The 16962-nt window shown below is 46.1% G+C and overlaps 1 protein-coding gene across 2 annotated transcripts in view; it reads left to right on the top strand.

The window, feature by feature from the left end:
* CACHD1 (cache domain containing 1) overlaps positions 1-16962 on the top strand; it is a 238354-nt gene that overhangs the window by 156618 nt on the left and 64774 nt on the right. For both annotated transcript variants that reach the window (XM_079777692.1, XM_079777691.1), the window contains 3 exons: positions 12116-12242; positions 14925-15069; positions 15928-16144. In XM_079777692.1, coding sequence (XP_079633818.1) covers positions 12116-12242; positions 14925-15069; positions 15928-16144 — 489 coding nt within the window. The remainder of the gene's footprint in view (positions 1-12115; positions 12243-14924; positions 15070-15927; positions 16145-16962) is intronic.

The following is a 16962-nucleotide window of genomic DNA, read 5'->3' as shown; positions in this document are numbered from 1 at the left end:
TTTCTCACTCTTTTTTCTTCACAATTCCTGCTGAGCTATTTTCTTGTGCATAGCCTGATCCCTAAAGAGAGTTTATTTGAAGAGTCCAAGGAAAGTTGCCTCTTGCTCTCTTGAGTTATGCAATTGAGGTGAGAGTGGAGCTGGGAGTTCGTCTTTCTCACCAAAAGAAAAAGTATCTGGACTTTATTGTGTTTGATTTAAAGAGCATTTGAAGTTGCAAACTTGGATCTAGGTAGCATTGCAGCCTTCACTGAGAAATGGGATTCATGGGGTGTAAGGGGCATTTGCAAGTCACATTACAGCACTAACTATGCAGGAGGTACAGGTGGGCCCTGGAGGCTGGCGTGGATTCATCACTTCCTTCTATGAATGGCAAACATTGGCCATGTGCTATGGAGGTTCCTCTCTTTTCTTTAAAATACTATGGAAGTTAGCTGTTAAATGTACTAATACCAATGCAGTGAGAAGATGCATTCTGCCCCCAAAAAGTACAATTAAAAGAATAAAAATCAACCAAACTAGGAATTTCTGGTTTGTTTTCATGCCTACTTACCCCAGCTCCATGATGCATGTGCGCCATAAAAGATGTGGCAATTATTTATATAATATCTAAAAACTGTTATTCAGTCACTTAGAAACCCAGGTTTCTCAAGGTTGTGTGATTTCGTTTCCATGTGTGTGTGTGTGTGTGTGTGTGTGTGTGTGTGTGAGATACACTAATACAAAATTAAATACACAGCCCTTTTCTTCACCTTGATCCCCTTCATGCTCTATTCCTGTACTGTGATCTACTTCAAAGTCTAGTCTTATAGTTTCTCACAGCAACCCTATATACTGCTTTTACAAGATTTTTTGCCACATATATTCTCATACACACACACACACAATTTGTGAATGGGTGTGGTCCCTAGGCCTGGCCGACGATCGAAGCATGAGCGTCTGGCGTGGAAGGGTAGATCCCAGCTGACCTCTGGGCCCTGAGCAGCACCTGGGCCCCTGGGCCCCCATGCACCCCTCCTCCACCTGAGTCATTGGGCCCCTGCCCAGCTCCCTCAGTGCCTGGGAGCCAGGAGGTGGCCCTGCCCCTGCCACCACCACAGGTCGCCATCTGCAGGATGATTGGCAGGGCGATTGGGCCCCGCTAACACCTGCCTTGGCTTGGCACCGCCCACTCACCTCCACCATCCCACCACAGGGCCCATCAGAGCCAGCAGCGCATCCTCTGCCACCCACTGCCAGTGCCGTGTCACCGGTGCCCACCATGTTCTGCACTGCCCCCTGGTGGTCAGTGCACATCATAGCGAGCAGTCGAACTCTAGTTCGAACTCCCAGTCGAGGGGACAATTTGCATATTAGGCTTTTAGTATATGGGATACTCTCTTATACTATATATGATCATAATGGATACAGCCTATTTAACTTAGCAAAGTATCTGAACATTCTTCTGTGCATCCTATATAATAAAGAGCTAATATGCTAATTAGACCAGATGGCAGAATGACCTTCCAAACGACCAGTGGGCAGGGCTGTGAGGCAGCCGGGCTGCAAGGGCCGAGCTCCTTGCATGAATTTCGTGCATCGGGCCTCTAGTATGTAAATAAATATACTTCTGTATCACTGTAGCAGTGACTACATAATATTGTTGAATTGATGAATCTACTCCACTTCGACATTTAGAATGTCCCAATTTTTCACTATATCATTGCTCCCTTGAAAGATTTTAAATGACCCTTCCACAGTTTTACTTGACCACTGTGTGGCAGTTGACATGTAAACTTCTCACTGTCATCCTTTGGTTTCCATTATCCTCTTACTTCTCTGCTCAGTCCTTTCCCGTTTCTCCTCGGCTCCTTTTCCATTATTCTGTCCCGAAGGGTCGATGTCTCCACTGTCCTGACATCACTGTTACCTCCTTGAATGTCATCAATTTAGCCAGCGTCTCAACTCCCACCACGTGTTGCTCAATTCCAGATCTTCATCTCCACCCACGACCTATCTCTGGGTTTATTTATTGTATAATCAACTTCAGGGCACACATCTCTCTATGATTGTCCTGTTGTTATTTCAAAAATTAAACAAAACACAAACTTTCCTCTAAACTTACTTCCCAATCTGGATCAGTACCCCCATCCTGGTTACACTGGGAACTCTTTCTCGCCTTTTCCACCCAGTACAACTCCAGGTTTTATTTAACAGTTTTGACTAACCTTGAGTCAGTGACCAAATAAAAGCATGAGTGAGTGAATGTTTGTCAGGTATTTACTGTGTACAAGATCCCTCCCTGGGCACTTACCTGTGTGTTCCTCTTCTTGCTCATCACACTGATTTGTGACATAGGTCTCTGTCCTCTCTTGATTGAAGGGGAAACTTGGCTCAGACTTTGTAGTTCACAGATGTCTCTTGAGTCTCCTTTGGCTTCTGCACTGCGGATGCCACACAGTTAGATCGTCATTGCCTTTCTAGAGGAATAATTATTTAGTATGTCCCAAAAGGTTTCCCTGCTTCTCTTCCCTCTTTTTTTTTTCTTCAGTATATCCTGCATACTGTTGGTATTTTGAAAATACCTGCTCTATAACTCTACTTTTCAAAATCCTCTGGCAGCTCCCCTTTACCTCTAAGATAAAGGTGAAGGCCTTTCAACTTCATCTTCTGTTCCTATTTCTCCTTCACAAGCCCTCTGAGCTCTCCCCTCTGGGAATCACTTTCATTTCTTCAAATCACCAGTCTCCGTCCCTCCTCCATACTCTCGTTCATATTATTGTTTCATCCTAAGATGCACTTCCTGCCTTCTCTGACTTGTAAAATATTGCTCATTCCTCCAACCTCTTTGCCACCGTCCCTCTGGCAAAGATGAGAATTCCTTGTCTGTTGTAGAATTCCTTGTCTGTTGTAGCTTGTCTGTTAGGGTTACCAAGAGGCTGACTAAGAGATGGGGACTGGCAGCCTGTGGGGAAAGAGAAGGAAGCAGGGTTGAGCAGTGGGAGAAACGGGCAGAGATAGAGTCTCAGCGGAGTCCCCAGCCACCGCCCAGAGAGCCCAAAGGCTGTGGTGGGCCAGCTACAGCTCTTGTTTATTACTTTACTCTATGGCTCATCTTATTATAGAATTTTAATTTTTTATATTGGACATCTACTTGACCCTCTGCTCCAGTTAATTTATTTTTTGTGTGCCTACTGCTCACACAAAAATAAAAATCCAGTGCCTTGCCCATAACAGGTACACAGCAAATGTTTATTGAGTGAATGAATGAACGAAACAAACTAGGATTTTCTTTGTAATGTTGTTACCTCGCTTTTATAATGGAATAGTCAAGACTTTGGAAGAACCTTAGTGAAGAAAGAAATGTGGATGTGAGTCAGCACATAAATGTCTCAGGTGTATAGAGTGACACAGACTATGCAGGTGAATAGTGTCATTCTCATGAAACCAACTTTGCTGAGTCCAAACACACACTGTACACAAGAAAATCAACCCATCGCTTCTTAGTGCCTCATAAACCTTTTTATACATTTGTCTCATTCTTACCAAAGAAAGTATCTGCTCTATCTTACAGCTGATAAACAGGCCCAGAGAAGTTAACTGATCTCTCTAAAGTCAAACAACAAACTATTGCTGTCGACATGACTAAACACTGTGTCCTAACTCCTAATTCAGTGGCTTCCCTACAATAGACTGCTTAAGATGAAGAGAGATATCTCCACCACCGCATCCTGCCTATTGATACTCACTCCCTTTATGACTAAAGCCAAACTTATAACCATCTCTCTTCCTACCCAAACCTCCTCCTCGGCTCATGTTTCATGTTTCGTGTCAATTAATAGCAGCTTCATTTTACTTTTTCACCGAAGCCTGAGACCCAGAATGAACCCCAACCCCTTCCTCGCACTCCCTCATAAAGAGCTTCTCTCAGCTGACAGCTGTATGGCCGCATGGTACTATGGCAAGATAATTAGGAGAGTTCCTACCCTCAGAGAGCTCACAGCCAAGTTGTATATGTGTGTGTATTGGGGGAGTCAGGAAGAGGAAGAAATCAGCTGACAGGTACAATACAGTGCTAAGTGTTGTCTTGATAAGGATAAGCCGTGGCACTTGACCCAGATTGTGAGGTTGCGCTGTATCTTAAAAGACAATAGGAATTATCCAGGAGATAGGCTTGTGGCAAGCACTTTTCCCATTTCAGAATCTGTAAAAACTGCAGATAGCAGGGATCACTGTGTAAGAGGGGGTAAGGAACAGAAAATGAAGATAGCGTTAAGCCAGATTTTAATGGGCCTTTATACATCAGCCTAAAGGTTTTGTTTGGGATTTGGCTTTTGTTTTTACTTGTTTTTAGCTTGAAATCAACCAACTGATAGACTTATACCTTATACTCTGAAGCAGGGGCGACAAGAGAGCTTTGTGCAGAATGGATGGAAGTGTAGTTGGCCTGGAAGAAGGAGAAACCAGGGTAAACTATTAAAGGTCCCCCAGAGGTGGAGAGGGTGGTGGGGAGAGGCTGTGGCAAAAAACACAGTGACCAGGTGAGAAGTGATGGGATGGCAAGAGGTGGAGAATCAGCCCGGCCTGTGTGGCTCAGTGGTTGAGCATCCACCTATGCACCAGGAGGTCACCCATTCCATTCAGGGCACGTGCCCGGTTGCGGTTGCACGTCGGTCCCCAGTACGGGGCGTGCAGAAGACAGCGGATCGATGTTCTCTTTTATCGATGTTTCTATCTCCCTCTCCCGCCCTCTCTCTCTTTAAAATCAATTAAGAAGAAGAAGAAGTAGAGAGTCAGCGTACACCACTCTTCTAAGCTGCTTGGCTAAGAAAAGGAGAAGAGCCACTGAAAACTTCAGGAAAGGTCGGAGAGAGGAAGGATTTTATTGTTCTTGCTGCTGCTAATATTTTTTAAATTAGGAACACTAAGTGTTTATATGCCGAAGACAGAGAAACAGTGTAGAAAGAAAGTGAAACTAAGGCAACAGGATAATGAAGGTTAATGTCTTGGTCCAGTTGTCCCACCTGAGTGATCATGAGTCAGCTGGAGTGCATTGTTAAGAACACTTACCAAGTGAACCAGGATGTTGGCTTGGTGAAGCTTGGGAATCTGTATTTTTCAAAGCTGATTGTGATGGTCAGCCAGGGTTGAGAACTCCATCCTTTTGTTCTCTCTTACTCCTTCTGGGAATGTTTGAAGACCACCTGGACCTGTGGATCCTTTGGGAATGGTCTGCTAGGAAGGAAGAGGGTAGAGCAGTAGATCCCACACTGATTCTGGATTTTCCCAGGAGTTTACTCTGGATTCTGAGCCCATGACCAGGCTGTCGCAACTGAATGAAGCACAGAATGGACTGGTTATTTTACATGATAGAATTAGCCTAGAACAGACATGACAACCTTGGAACAGAACCAGGGCTGTGAGGATTCCTCTACTTAACATTATCTATATAATAAAAGAGTGATATGCAAATTGACCATCACTCCAACACACAAGATGGCTGCCCCCATGTGGTCAAAGATGGCTGTCCCCCATGTGGACACAAGATGGCCACCACAAGATGGCCTGCAGGGGAGGGCAGTTGGGAGGGACCAGGCCTGCAGGGGAGAGAAGTTAGGGGTGACCAGGCCAGCAGAGGAGGGAACTTTGGGGCAACCGGGCCTGCAGGGAAGAGCAGTTGGGGGGCACCAGGCCTGCAGGGGAGAGCAGTTGGGGGGGACCAGGCCTGCAGGGGAGGGCAGTTAGGGGTGACCAGGCTTTCAGGGGAGGGCAGTTAGGGGCAAACAGGCTGGCAGGGGAGCAGTTAGGCATCAATCAGGCTGGCAGGGGAGTGGTTAGGGGGTAATCAGGCTGGCAGGCAGAAGTGGTTAGGGGCAATCTGGAAGGCAGGCAGGCAAGCAGTTGTGATCCAGCAGTCCTGGATTGTGAGAGGGCAGTCAGACATCCCTTGAAGGGTCCCAGATTGGAGAGGGTGCAGGCTGGGCTGAGGGACACCCCCCCCCATGCACGAATTTCGTGCACCGGGCCTCTAGTACTGAAATAAAGACTGTGAGATAGGTGGGTCTGTGGTCATTAATGTAACTTGGGTGATGGGCTTTCGCGAGTATAATCCAGAGGAATCACTGTGCTACATGCTCCAGATTCATTCAGCTCAGAGCTCAAGTCACTTCCCTCTCTGAGTCAGAATAGCCTTAACTCTGTAACAGTAATATCTCTTGGGTGAACCTCCACATTCTGGCTCTTACTAGCTGCCTGAATAACAGATAAAACCTACCTCTTAGGATTGTTGTAAAATTAACTGAGGTAATACATATGAAAGGCTTAGTAAAGTGCTTGGTACATAGTTAAATGCTCAATATGTTTGCCACTTCTGAAGCAGCATAAACGATATCTGGGGGGTCCATGAAATACAGCCTCTCCTGAAAACATGGTAAAGCAATACTCCGGATGTGAGCGAGGAGTAGGAATTGGAAAGATGTGATAGGGTATAATGCCAGAAATTGTTAGGAGTCCTCAGAATGTTAATTTATTTTATCCACCTCCAAAATGAGGGCTGTTGCACAGAATATTACTGAAAGGTGCTATGTAATTTCTGGTCTGTTGGGGAAGTCGGAGTGTTTTTATATGTCTGCAACTTTGTGTATTTAGGACAGCGCTTGTATTTGGTATTCGGTAAGCCGTGGGAGGTAGATAGCTGTGGGTGTTTTGCTTGGTGGTGTTGGGCTGGGCATTGGAAAGCCCAGAGTTCCTTGAGGTGGGAGGCAGCAAGCCTTCTGTTAGAGAGCATTTTCTTCTTGTGCCTACCCCCTGGTGGGGAATATGTTGAGAAATACAATAGTCACAGCCCAACTAGCGGTTTGTATCCCAACCCTTTCTCATCAGCCTGGTGATGGAAGCATTCAAGAGGGTAGATAAGAGTTCGGAAACATTTTTGGTTTGGGTTTCACTGACGAGGTCAATGAGTTTAGAACAAGTTAGATGTAGACAGTGAAATTGGAGGGAAGATACTTGGGGCCATGGACTCTGGGGCCCGCAGGTTAGAGTTACCCTCAGACAGTTCAGTACACTGTGTGCAGGCAGATTTGAGTCTCAGTAATGGGAGCTTTAAAGAACACCTGGAAGGGGGAATGGCATGCTTTTTAGCTGCTTTTCTGATAACAGTTAGTGTGCGATAGTTGAAGAAAAGTAAGCCAGTGGGTATTCCAGAATTGTTTGTCTTTGCCCAGAATTCACATAGAAACTGTATGAGGGAGAAACAGTCAATTTGTTGAAGGCTATGCTGAGGGGGATGGAAGGGGTAGAGTTTGCCTTTGAAGAGCAAGGTGCCATCACAGGTAGCTCTTTAGTTTTTAAATGCCAAGGTTAAGTTTCTCCATCATTCTCATCTAAGTGCTTCTTGGAACTGTTTGGACATTTTATTTAATCTTGGATCACTATTACTATCTCATAGTCCTGACTTTTTTTCCCCCCCTTTTGGCATACACTTGATTAAACCCAGTTGGAAGTTTGCTCTTTCTCTCTCGTAAACCTGTGTATCTCCCTCCTATTGGCCATTCTTTGCCCTTTTAACACTTTTCTCCTTTGGTTTCTAAAGCGGGTCTTTGGGAACACCTTGTCGAAATCCATTACTTTACAGATGAGGAAATGGGGGGAGGTGACGGGGACATAGGTGAAAAGCCTTGACCAAGAACGTCGTTCACTAGTTCACTTAGTACATACTGACGGAGCACTTCCTAAAAGCCAGGCCCGTGCCAGGAGGCCAGAAATGTGAGGAACAGACCTGACGTGGCTCCTGCCTTCTTGGAGCTTACAGCCCCTCTGCACCAGCGACTTGAGTCAAATAGCTTCAAACATAAATACAATGAATGTGACCCATTTTTCTATGAAGGAAAACACCGGGTGCTCTGAGGGAAAGTCTCTCTGAGAGTGAAAAGGATCCCTTTGTGCAAAGAGCTGGGCACATTTGCCAAACTGAAAGAAACAGCTCTTGATGTGTACGGCGTAGCAAGGGGGCGAGGGGAAAGGTGAGGTTGGAGAGTAGGAAGGGGCCAGGGCATAGGGCCCTATCGAGTTTGGATTTAGTGCTAGGAGTGGCGTAGTGGGAAATCTCTGACGGGTGTTCAGCAAATCCATGGTGCGATTTGGTTTCCATTTTTGAAAGATGCTTCTGCACGCGGTCCGGAGAGTAAATTTAAGGTTAGACATGGGACTTCAACCCCTGGCTGCTTCTTCCCAGTCTCTTCCTATTTATCAGGTCTCCCTTCTAGTTCCTAAGTACTTACCTGGATTCAATAGAAAGTGCAGAATAGCACTGGGCCTGCGTCCCAACGGCTTACGTGGGCTGCTCCAATGGGCAGGCAAAGGAAAAGACACCGACAAAGTAATGCAGAGGTCTCAGCCTGATCGTTTCTCAGTTCAGTGAAACCTCCTCCTGTTGTCTAAAATACGCTCTCCGTTAGATGTCGCTCAGACTCATGAGTGCTGTCATTCCTGTTGGCTCTGCCTGCCAAGCTGTAGCTTGTGTCTGGGCCACATTCCAGTTAAGCCAGCCTGTGGGGTCAGAGGCGCACCCCATGACATCGGACGACCCACTGGTGGGTACCATTTTCAGCAGCTCGGCAGTTTGTTTTAAAACGATGGTTAACTTTAGCCTTATACCTTATTTCAGTTGTGAAATCATTCCTTTTCATCATGTCTCCTTAACTGTATTTGCTTGCATTATATATTTACAAGCTAATGCAACCAGTTATTTTGATTGAGTAACACCAACATGTTTATATATGTTTATTCTGCCTCTCAGGAAACACTCCGTGTGCTTTTTATCCGATGATTGCTAACTCATCTCAGCATGTATTTATTGACATGTAGAAGCACTGTGGTATTCTGGCAACAGCAAGGGCTTTGGGCAGACACGCCTACATCAAATCATCGCTCCACCCTGGTGGCTTTGAGCAAGCTCCATCTCTGTAAAATGGGTATAATAAACTCACAGGGGAATTATGAAAAGGGGTACACCATATATAAAACTGGTTTGTGCCACACTCAATAAACTTTTCCTGTTTTATTATCACATCAGCTTGACTGAGGTATCATTGACAGCCAATAAACTTATATGTTCAAAATATATAGTTGATACATTCTGGCATATACAGTCCCATGAAATCTTCAGACAAGCAGGCTTTTTATCCCTCCCCTTATCTGTCTATTCTGTATCTATTGATTTGGTGGTGGTGTGTGGAGAAGGGAGTAATATTATTTTTAAACATACTTAGAATGATCATTGCTCTCTGTGGATGTACTCCCAATATTTAATTTATTTTTAATTGGATTTGGCATTAGAGGAAAGTAAGTTTTCGGAATTGATCCAGCAACAGTATCCGGAAACAGTTGAGAAATAGTTCTGTGCAGCCCTCCCCCGCCTGGGTCCTGCAGTATCACCTCTGCAGCCCTCATCGAGTGGGTGCCTCGATGTGGAAAGCACTGGGGGCCTGCCCGGGGGTACCGAGGTGTCTCAGACAGAGGCCTCACCCTCAGGGATCTTAGAAGCCAGGGACCGAGAAGCGAAAAGTTACCCTCACAACAATCCTATGAACTAGAAGGCGGGAAGAGAGAAATACCAGAGGGATTCAGAGGGCATGATAACTTCTGTCTCGGGAATAAGCTTCAGTGAGGAAAAACCATCTCTTGCCTCTTCCTCGGTGTCTGTCTGAGGTAGGTGTGCAGAGCAGTTTTGACAGATACAGGACCTGCCCGGGGATAGCTTAAGGCCTAACGCTGTGCATCCTGGGCCAACGGCTGGGCACCTGCCCAGCTTTTTCTTGGATGCCGTCCAGCATTTCTGAAGAAAGAGTGAGTGTGCAGGACCCCAGCCCGAGTTTTCCAGTGGCCAGAACACCTCCCTGACTCGTATGAATGGAGAAGCCACCTCTGGGCTGCCCGCGTGGATAATGGGGCTCTCGTTCACCGCACATCTGGGTCAGCGAGGGGCCCTCCTGGGGTGCACACCACAATGATAGATTGCTTCTGGACTCTGGGGTCCTCATTACCATCATATCCATCATCTTCTGCTAGTACCGAATAATGGATGAAATTTAATCAGATGCCAGAGGAGTTCTCAGGGGGAGGATTTGAGGAACCTCGCCTGATACTTAAGCTCTCGTGCTGCAGTGATGCTAGGGAGCCGGCATGATATTTGGTGGTGGAGACTAAATGTATCATGCACTGTAGGAATTGTGATTTATTTTTAAAACGTTCTTGCTCTCAGTGGCTCCCCTTTTAATAGCCTCATTGTAGCCTGTTTATTGTTACAGATGTTATTTTTAAGTGAGGTCATGGAGTCTGCCTTTACTTCCAAAGGCAGCCTGTGCCTTTTTCTTGCCGGGTTGGCAGGGCTGCCTGGAGAACAGGGCTAAGATGAGGTCAAGATTGAGGCTTCAGACCCCCAGGAGATGAGGCGAAGGAACCACCTCTCCCCTGGGAACACACACTCCCATCTGCCATCCTTCTCAGGAGAGAGCCTGGTCACCCGAGTCCAGGTGACGACCTTGAGAAGGTCGCCCAGCAGAGTGGAGAGGGGATGGGCATTGTGGTCTCGTGCTGGATCGACACCTTCCTTGTCCACTGAAACCTCAAGCAGGTCCAAACCCTCTCTGATCCTGGTTCCTTACCTGTAACTTGGGATGGTCATTTTTTTTTTTACTCCTGAGACTGTTATGAGGATGAAATGTGCTACGGCTCCTTGGTGTGTGTGGGCAGGGTAACTGCTAAAGGTGTGAGGCACTGGGCATGCTGTGGCCAATACAGCTTGCCACCGCTGTGTGTATACACGCTTTGATTAGCACACACCAACATGTCTCTATATATATTGGTGAGTGCCAGTCTGTTTACACATGTCCATGGCTGCTTTCACACGACAGTGGCAGAGTTGCAACAGAGACCACGTGATTTGCAAAGGCAGAATCATTGACAATCTGGCCCTTTACAGAAATTTGCCAACTCCCGAGCCAGACCAAAGGCTGGTCACGTGGCACTCAGAGCATGCGTGTTTTTCTGTGTTTTTCTCAGAGGCATCTCACAGTTTGTTTTTGGCTTTGCTCAGACTCCTCTATTGCATTACCTTCTGCTCCGTGTCCCTGTATGTGATTCTTTGGTATAGTGGTTATTACAGTAGGGTTTGCTTTGGGGTCATCTTTGTATATTTTGCAGCATGTAAAACAGCACCCTACACCTAGTAAGTGTATAATATGTGACCTAGTTGGTGTGGAACAGAGCGAAAGGGCATCAGAGAAGGGAGGGAATTCTGAGTCCAGGAAAGAGGTTAAGGAAGACTTTGTGGACAGGATTGCACATAGTTACGTGGCTGTTACTCCAGCTGCCGGTCAGTGACAGGGATGCAGTGTACACAGGACAGGAGGCAACGCTGCACGAGGTAAAGAAGACAGGAGCCTGGAGACCCAGGCTTGGATGCCAGCTCCACTGCTTACCGATGAAGCCTGAGGCAAATCACCTAAGCTTCTCTACACTTGCTTTATCCTCAACTCCAAAGTAGGGAATAATGATCCTAGGGTTGTTGTGTGGATGAAATGAGATAACATCAAGGAGAGCCTCCATCCAGTGCTGGCACGTTGGAATCATTCTGTAAACGATCACCGGATGATTATGGTTCTGGCCTTTTAAGTACGGGCGGCGCTGTTTCCCTCATTATGGAGTGAGCAAGGTCAAGGTCACACATCTAGTCCCTCTGGAGACTAGGCCTATTAACATCACTGTTTTCTACAGTTAGAGAATGTATCCAAGCCAGTAAGTGTACGCTGGCCCAACAGGGACCAGCCCAGTGAGGGGAGGCATTAGTACAACTGAATCATTCATGCTGGAAAAAATGATCCCGGACATATCGTGTCACCATTCAAAGTTAAGAGGAATAGCTTCGCTTGACTGAAACATTCATTTCATTTTCTAATAGGGGTATGTGTTTGTTTTTAAAGGACAGAAAGAAAATGTTTCGTAGAAAATGTACAGCTTTATAGTGGAAGTTCTTCATACGAGAAGCATTTTATGCAAAACAGACGCCTGCGGAGTGGTGCCCACGTGCACCTGTGGGCTCGGCGGTTATGTTTCATATTCCCCCCTCCTCCAGTTCTTGCAGACAACCTGAAATCCAACCCTGGGATCAAGTGGCAGTATTTCAGTTCGGAAGAAGGGATATTCACTGTCTTCCCGGCACACAAGTTCCGGTGTAAGGGCAGCTATGAGCATCGCAGTAGGTATGTTGACTTACTTGCTAACGCTGTCATTACTGCCCCTGACAGTGATCTGCATGAAATACCGGCTCCTCATTGACACACCTGGCTCTGCCTCTAGGCTGCGGTTTTAGAAACTTGAACTTATTCTGAAATGATTTCACCTTTGACCATAGGTTGACTATAGAAATGCTAGGGAAGGTCACACGATAAAGCCCAGAGCTTTTCTAGAACTATCTAACATGCCAAAAGAGAACAAGCTATTTACTAAAGAAATTAAATTGCTTGCACCACCCAAACTGCTCTGCGCTTCGGGCACCTTTGGTGAGACAAACACGGCGGTACGTTGCCTGCAGTTCAGCCCTGGAAGACGTATCGGCAGCGTGTCTCAGAGCAGAGGTTGTGATGCTCACGGTTCCTGTCTGTGACATTGTGCTTGGCCGTCCTTTTGAAATTTACACCCAAATCTCAGCTACTCCAAGTGTGAAGGTTGTCTAGGAAACACTGGATTAAAGATCCATCGTTAGTGCGGAAATGACTCCAAGTTGTGCTGCTTAGCCAGAAGGGCATTGACAGAGATGTGTGTAGGACAAGGCTCATCAATTTACAGAGCCCCTGAGGCAAAGATTCCTTCCTTCCTTGGGAATCCTCATGGTTCCCCTTTTGCAGTGTCAGATGTTTGATGCCAGAACCTCTGCAGTTGGTACAAGACACCCACTTTGCTGAGTCTAAATGAGCCATCGCTTGAGCTTCCTTCACCTAATTTTCCATGTGCTTTTCGGAAGAGAAATTAGATGGCATGCTGTTTTTATTTATTTTTTTAATATATTTTTATTGATTTCAGAGAGGAAGAGAGAGAAAGAGAGAGATAGAAACATCAATGATGAGAGAGAATCATCGATTGGCTGCCTCCTGCATGCCCCACACTGGGGATCGAGCCACAACCCGGGAATCTAACCGTGAATTGAACCGTGACCTCTTGGTTCATAGGTCAATGCTTAATCACTGAACCACGCCAGCCGGGCAGCATGCTGTTTTTAATAAATCACCTGTGAGGAATAATCCAAAAGGACAGGCAGGACCTTATCCCAAATCAGCATTACCCTGCACTTAGAAGGTTTCATGCATCTTTTTTTTTTTAAATTGATTTCAGAGAGAAAGAGAGAGGAAGAGAGAGATAGAAACATCAATGATGCGAGAAAATCATTGATTGGCTGCCTCTTGTATGCCCTAAACTAGGGATCAAGCCTGCAACCCGGGCATGTGCCCTGACTAGGAATCAGACCGTGACCTCCTGGTTCATAGGTCAACGCTCAACCATTGAGCCACACCAGCTGGGCATCTTGATTGTAAATATGTTACTATTTATATATTGCACTCAAGCAGTTTTTACCAACTTATTGTGACAGTGTGAACACATATGCTGCTTATTATTTATGTGAATTGAGTTGGAACGAAGAAGGTGTGTCTTTTTTTAAAAAACCTATTCACCTAGCTTGGAGGACCTAAAAAGTTCCATGTGTAACACGGTCATCAGTGTTGGGAGAGTTAGATTTTCTTCTTTTCTGTTCTCTCTTTCTTTTCTGGAGCCACATCTCCTGGATTTTTTTTTTTTTAAATCCCATTTCCCTACTGGCTCAATGGTATCGACTAGTGGTACCTTAGTATTAATGCAGGACTTTGGGCTTGAGAACAGTGAGTGTCAACTTGGCCAGGTGTTTTGGTACCTTGCCTACATTTCTCAATTTGTGCCCAGGCTTTTGTGACTCAACTGGCATCTAACATTTCCCAGAGAGAAAAAAAATCTAGTGTTTTTTAGGGGTGTCCATAAAGGAGAGCATTCTCTGAGGCTGATTTGCTTTCTTAAGCTCCCCCTAATTTGTTCCAGCTTTAACACTGTGAATAGAGACCTCATTAAGCCTCCCCTCACACCCCTTCCTGTACTGCACTCTGGCAGAAGCCTGCTTTGATGCGAGGCCTTTCTCTGGGACTCCACCCCTCCCCCTTCCTTAATGTTGGCAAACAAAAACCTGGCCAGAAGAGTGGCTATCACAGGCTCGGACAGCCCTGACGGCCTGGTGTTCAATGCTTAGATAAGGGGCCTTTTAGTGGCTGACTTGCGTGGGCTGCCTCAGTCCTGAAAGGGAAGGGCCCTCTTCGCAGTGGTCTTCGTCTTGCGGGAGAGAAACCAGACCTGGTTTCTCTCAGAGTCGCACAGCACGCTCACCGAGTATAGGGTGCCTGGGTTTTCCCAAAGTCCCACTCTGTCATCTGCCCAGGAGGACCCAGGACAGGCGAGCGGACCTTTCTCCCTCTGAGGCTGTGTCTGCAGCTTGAGGCCCGTTTCCTGCAGCAGGACGTTGGGTAACACTGAGCAGCATCACCACCACAGGCAGCGGAGAGGGTTGCCGTGCGAGGAAAAGCCAGCCTCCCAAAGGGTTTGCTTCTTAAAACCGTCTCCCCGTTGCTTTCATCTTTGGGAGACACACGGTAACCAGCCCCTGGTCTGCAGACCCGCGCTGTTATCTTGGGGTGTTGTTTTCAGGGCCCCAGGATAGTTTCTCCTGCTGGGCTGATCTCTCATTCTCCTGCCCTCTGTGGAAAAACCTAGGCACCAGCATGACTTCACATCTGCTCACAGCTGGCTTAGGGTGAGGCCTTTTACTTAAAGCAGGATTGACCGTAGAGAGCTTCTCCTCCTTCCAGACCTGTCTACGTCTCGACAGTCCGGCCGCAGTCCAAGCACATAGTAGTGATCCTGGACCACGGGGCCTCCGTCACCGACACCCAGCTCCAGATCGCCAAGGATGCCGCCCAGGTCATCCTCAGCGCCATCGACGAACACGATAAGGTGAGCATGATCCCAGTGGCCCGCGTGGCTGTGGATCTGCCTTGAACACCTTTTTAAAGGCACTCTGTGTTTTATGACATATGTTTTGAAATCCGTCTTTAAGATGACTTTGGGAGAAAGCGATTTAGTTTTCACTCTAGTATTTGAGAAAGCAGCTGCCAACTGAGATCACAAACCTCTTGTAAAACCAGCCCCACCCAGCCGAACCTTGCACTTCCTTTCTGCCTCCTCTTAAGACTTCTAATTAGCGGTGTCTTTCACACTGGAAGTTATGTTAAGGAGCAAAAGGGCCAGGGCTTGGATGCTGACTTTATCTGAAGATTACTTGGGAGGGAAGGGAGAAGGGAAGGCCACTGGAGACTTCCTAATCTCTAGGGCACCTCAGAGACAGGTGTGTTTGCAGCTAATGATAGTGTGTTGCCTGTGGGCAATTTCTGCTTTATCATTTGGACTTCCAAATCCTAAAGTTTTACTCACTAATGTTGTTTAAAACCTCCCCCATATCTTTACCCTCTCCCCCACCTTTCCATCTCCAGTTGGACAACCAAGATGGTTAGTACTTGCTAAGACTTTTCTTTGCATAAAAAAAAAAAAAATTTAATATTATATGTGAACACCATTCCGCTGACTTCATCTTGGAACAAAAACCAAACTCTAGGTTCCCTCCCTCTGACCAATCCTTAGCTAATCCTTTTCCATCTTGATAGCTGTGTGCCTTTAGGCATTTATTTTTAAACTCTCAGAAATCTGTAAGCTTTCTCACTCCTTGGGCTCTTCTGGAATTTAGAAAACAAATAAAAAGACAGCAACCCACACCTTTCCGTGGGAGGATAAGGGTTTCCTTTTTCTTCCGTCCAGATCTCGGTGCTGACAGTGGCAGACACTGTGAGGACCTGCTCCCTGGACCAGTGCTACAAGACGTTCCTGTCCCCAGCCACCAGTGAGACCAAAAGGAAGATGTCCACCTTCGTCAGCAGCGTCAAATCTTTGGACAGTCCTACCCAGCACGCCATGGGATTTCAAAAGGCATTTCAGCTGATTCGGAGCACAAATAACAACACAAAGTTCCAAGCAAGTAAGTGCATTTTCTCAGAGGACTGATAAACTAGTGGGTAAAGGGTGGCGATAGGAATATGTTATACATGCATCACACAACCCTGTCTGGAGGGATTTTTTAAAAACTGACTTGGGATAAAATTTTCGTGTGTTGTCATAATGTCATCCAATACTAGGCTCTTACTAGATTTTCTCTTCTTTCCCAATCCAAGTACTCAGTCTGCACAATTTCTCCACTCCCAGAGCCTCTTTCTGCCCCTTTTGTAAGGACACATCCCATTTACTTCCCCCAGGGAATACCCACGTCCTTTTTAATGCTAATTGTCAACCTGGCCTCTCCTTTGACTTAGAATGGATGACCGCTTGTGCGCCTGTGCAGGTGAATGGCCACAGGAGTCCTTGCCTTAATCCTTCCGTCCTCTAACCAGCTGTCATTTCGATGAGCATAGCCCTTCAAATGTACGAAGGCACTCTAATCTAATTTCCATGTATTAAAGAAGATGTGGAATTAGGGTGCATGCTAATGGAAAGGGTATTTTGAAATAAGACACGTGCTTTGAAACTACCGAAAGGAATCTGTTATTTTCCCTTTTATATTTGAAAATCTGTTTGTAGGTGTGTGTGTGTGTGTGTGTGTGTGTGTGTGTGTGTGTGTGTGTGTGGTTTGTAATGAATGTATCCTTGAGATAAATTTAAAGAATATATTTTTAAGCTCTTGGTTGTATCTGCATTAAAACTAAGACAGCATTGCTAAATGCAAAGCACAGTGCCTGGCATATGGTGGGACCTTGAAAGAAAGAAGCTGCTGTAACTATTGCAACTAATGGGGGTGGGTAG

Source organism: Cnephaeus nilssonii, assembly GCF_951640355.1.
Source record: "Cnephaeus nilssonii genome assembly, chromosome: 7".
Taxonomy (NCBI): domain Eukaryota; kingdom Metazoa; phylum Chordata; class Mammalia; order Chiroptera; family Vespertilionidae; genus Cnephaeus; species Cnephaeus nilssonii.
This window is presented reverse-complemented; position numbering and strand designations above follow the sequence as displayed.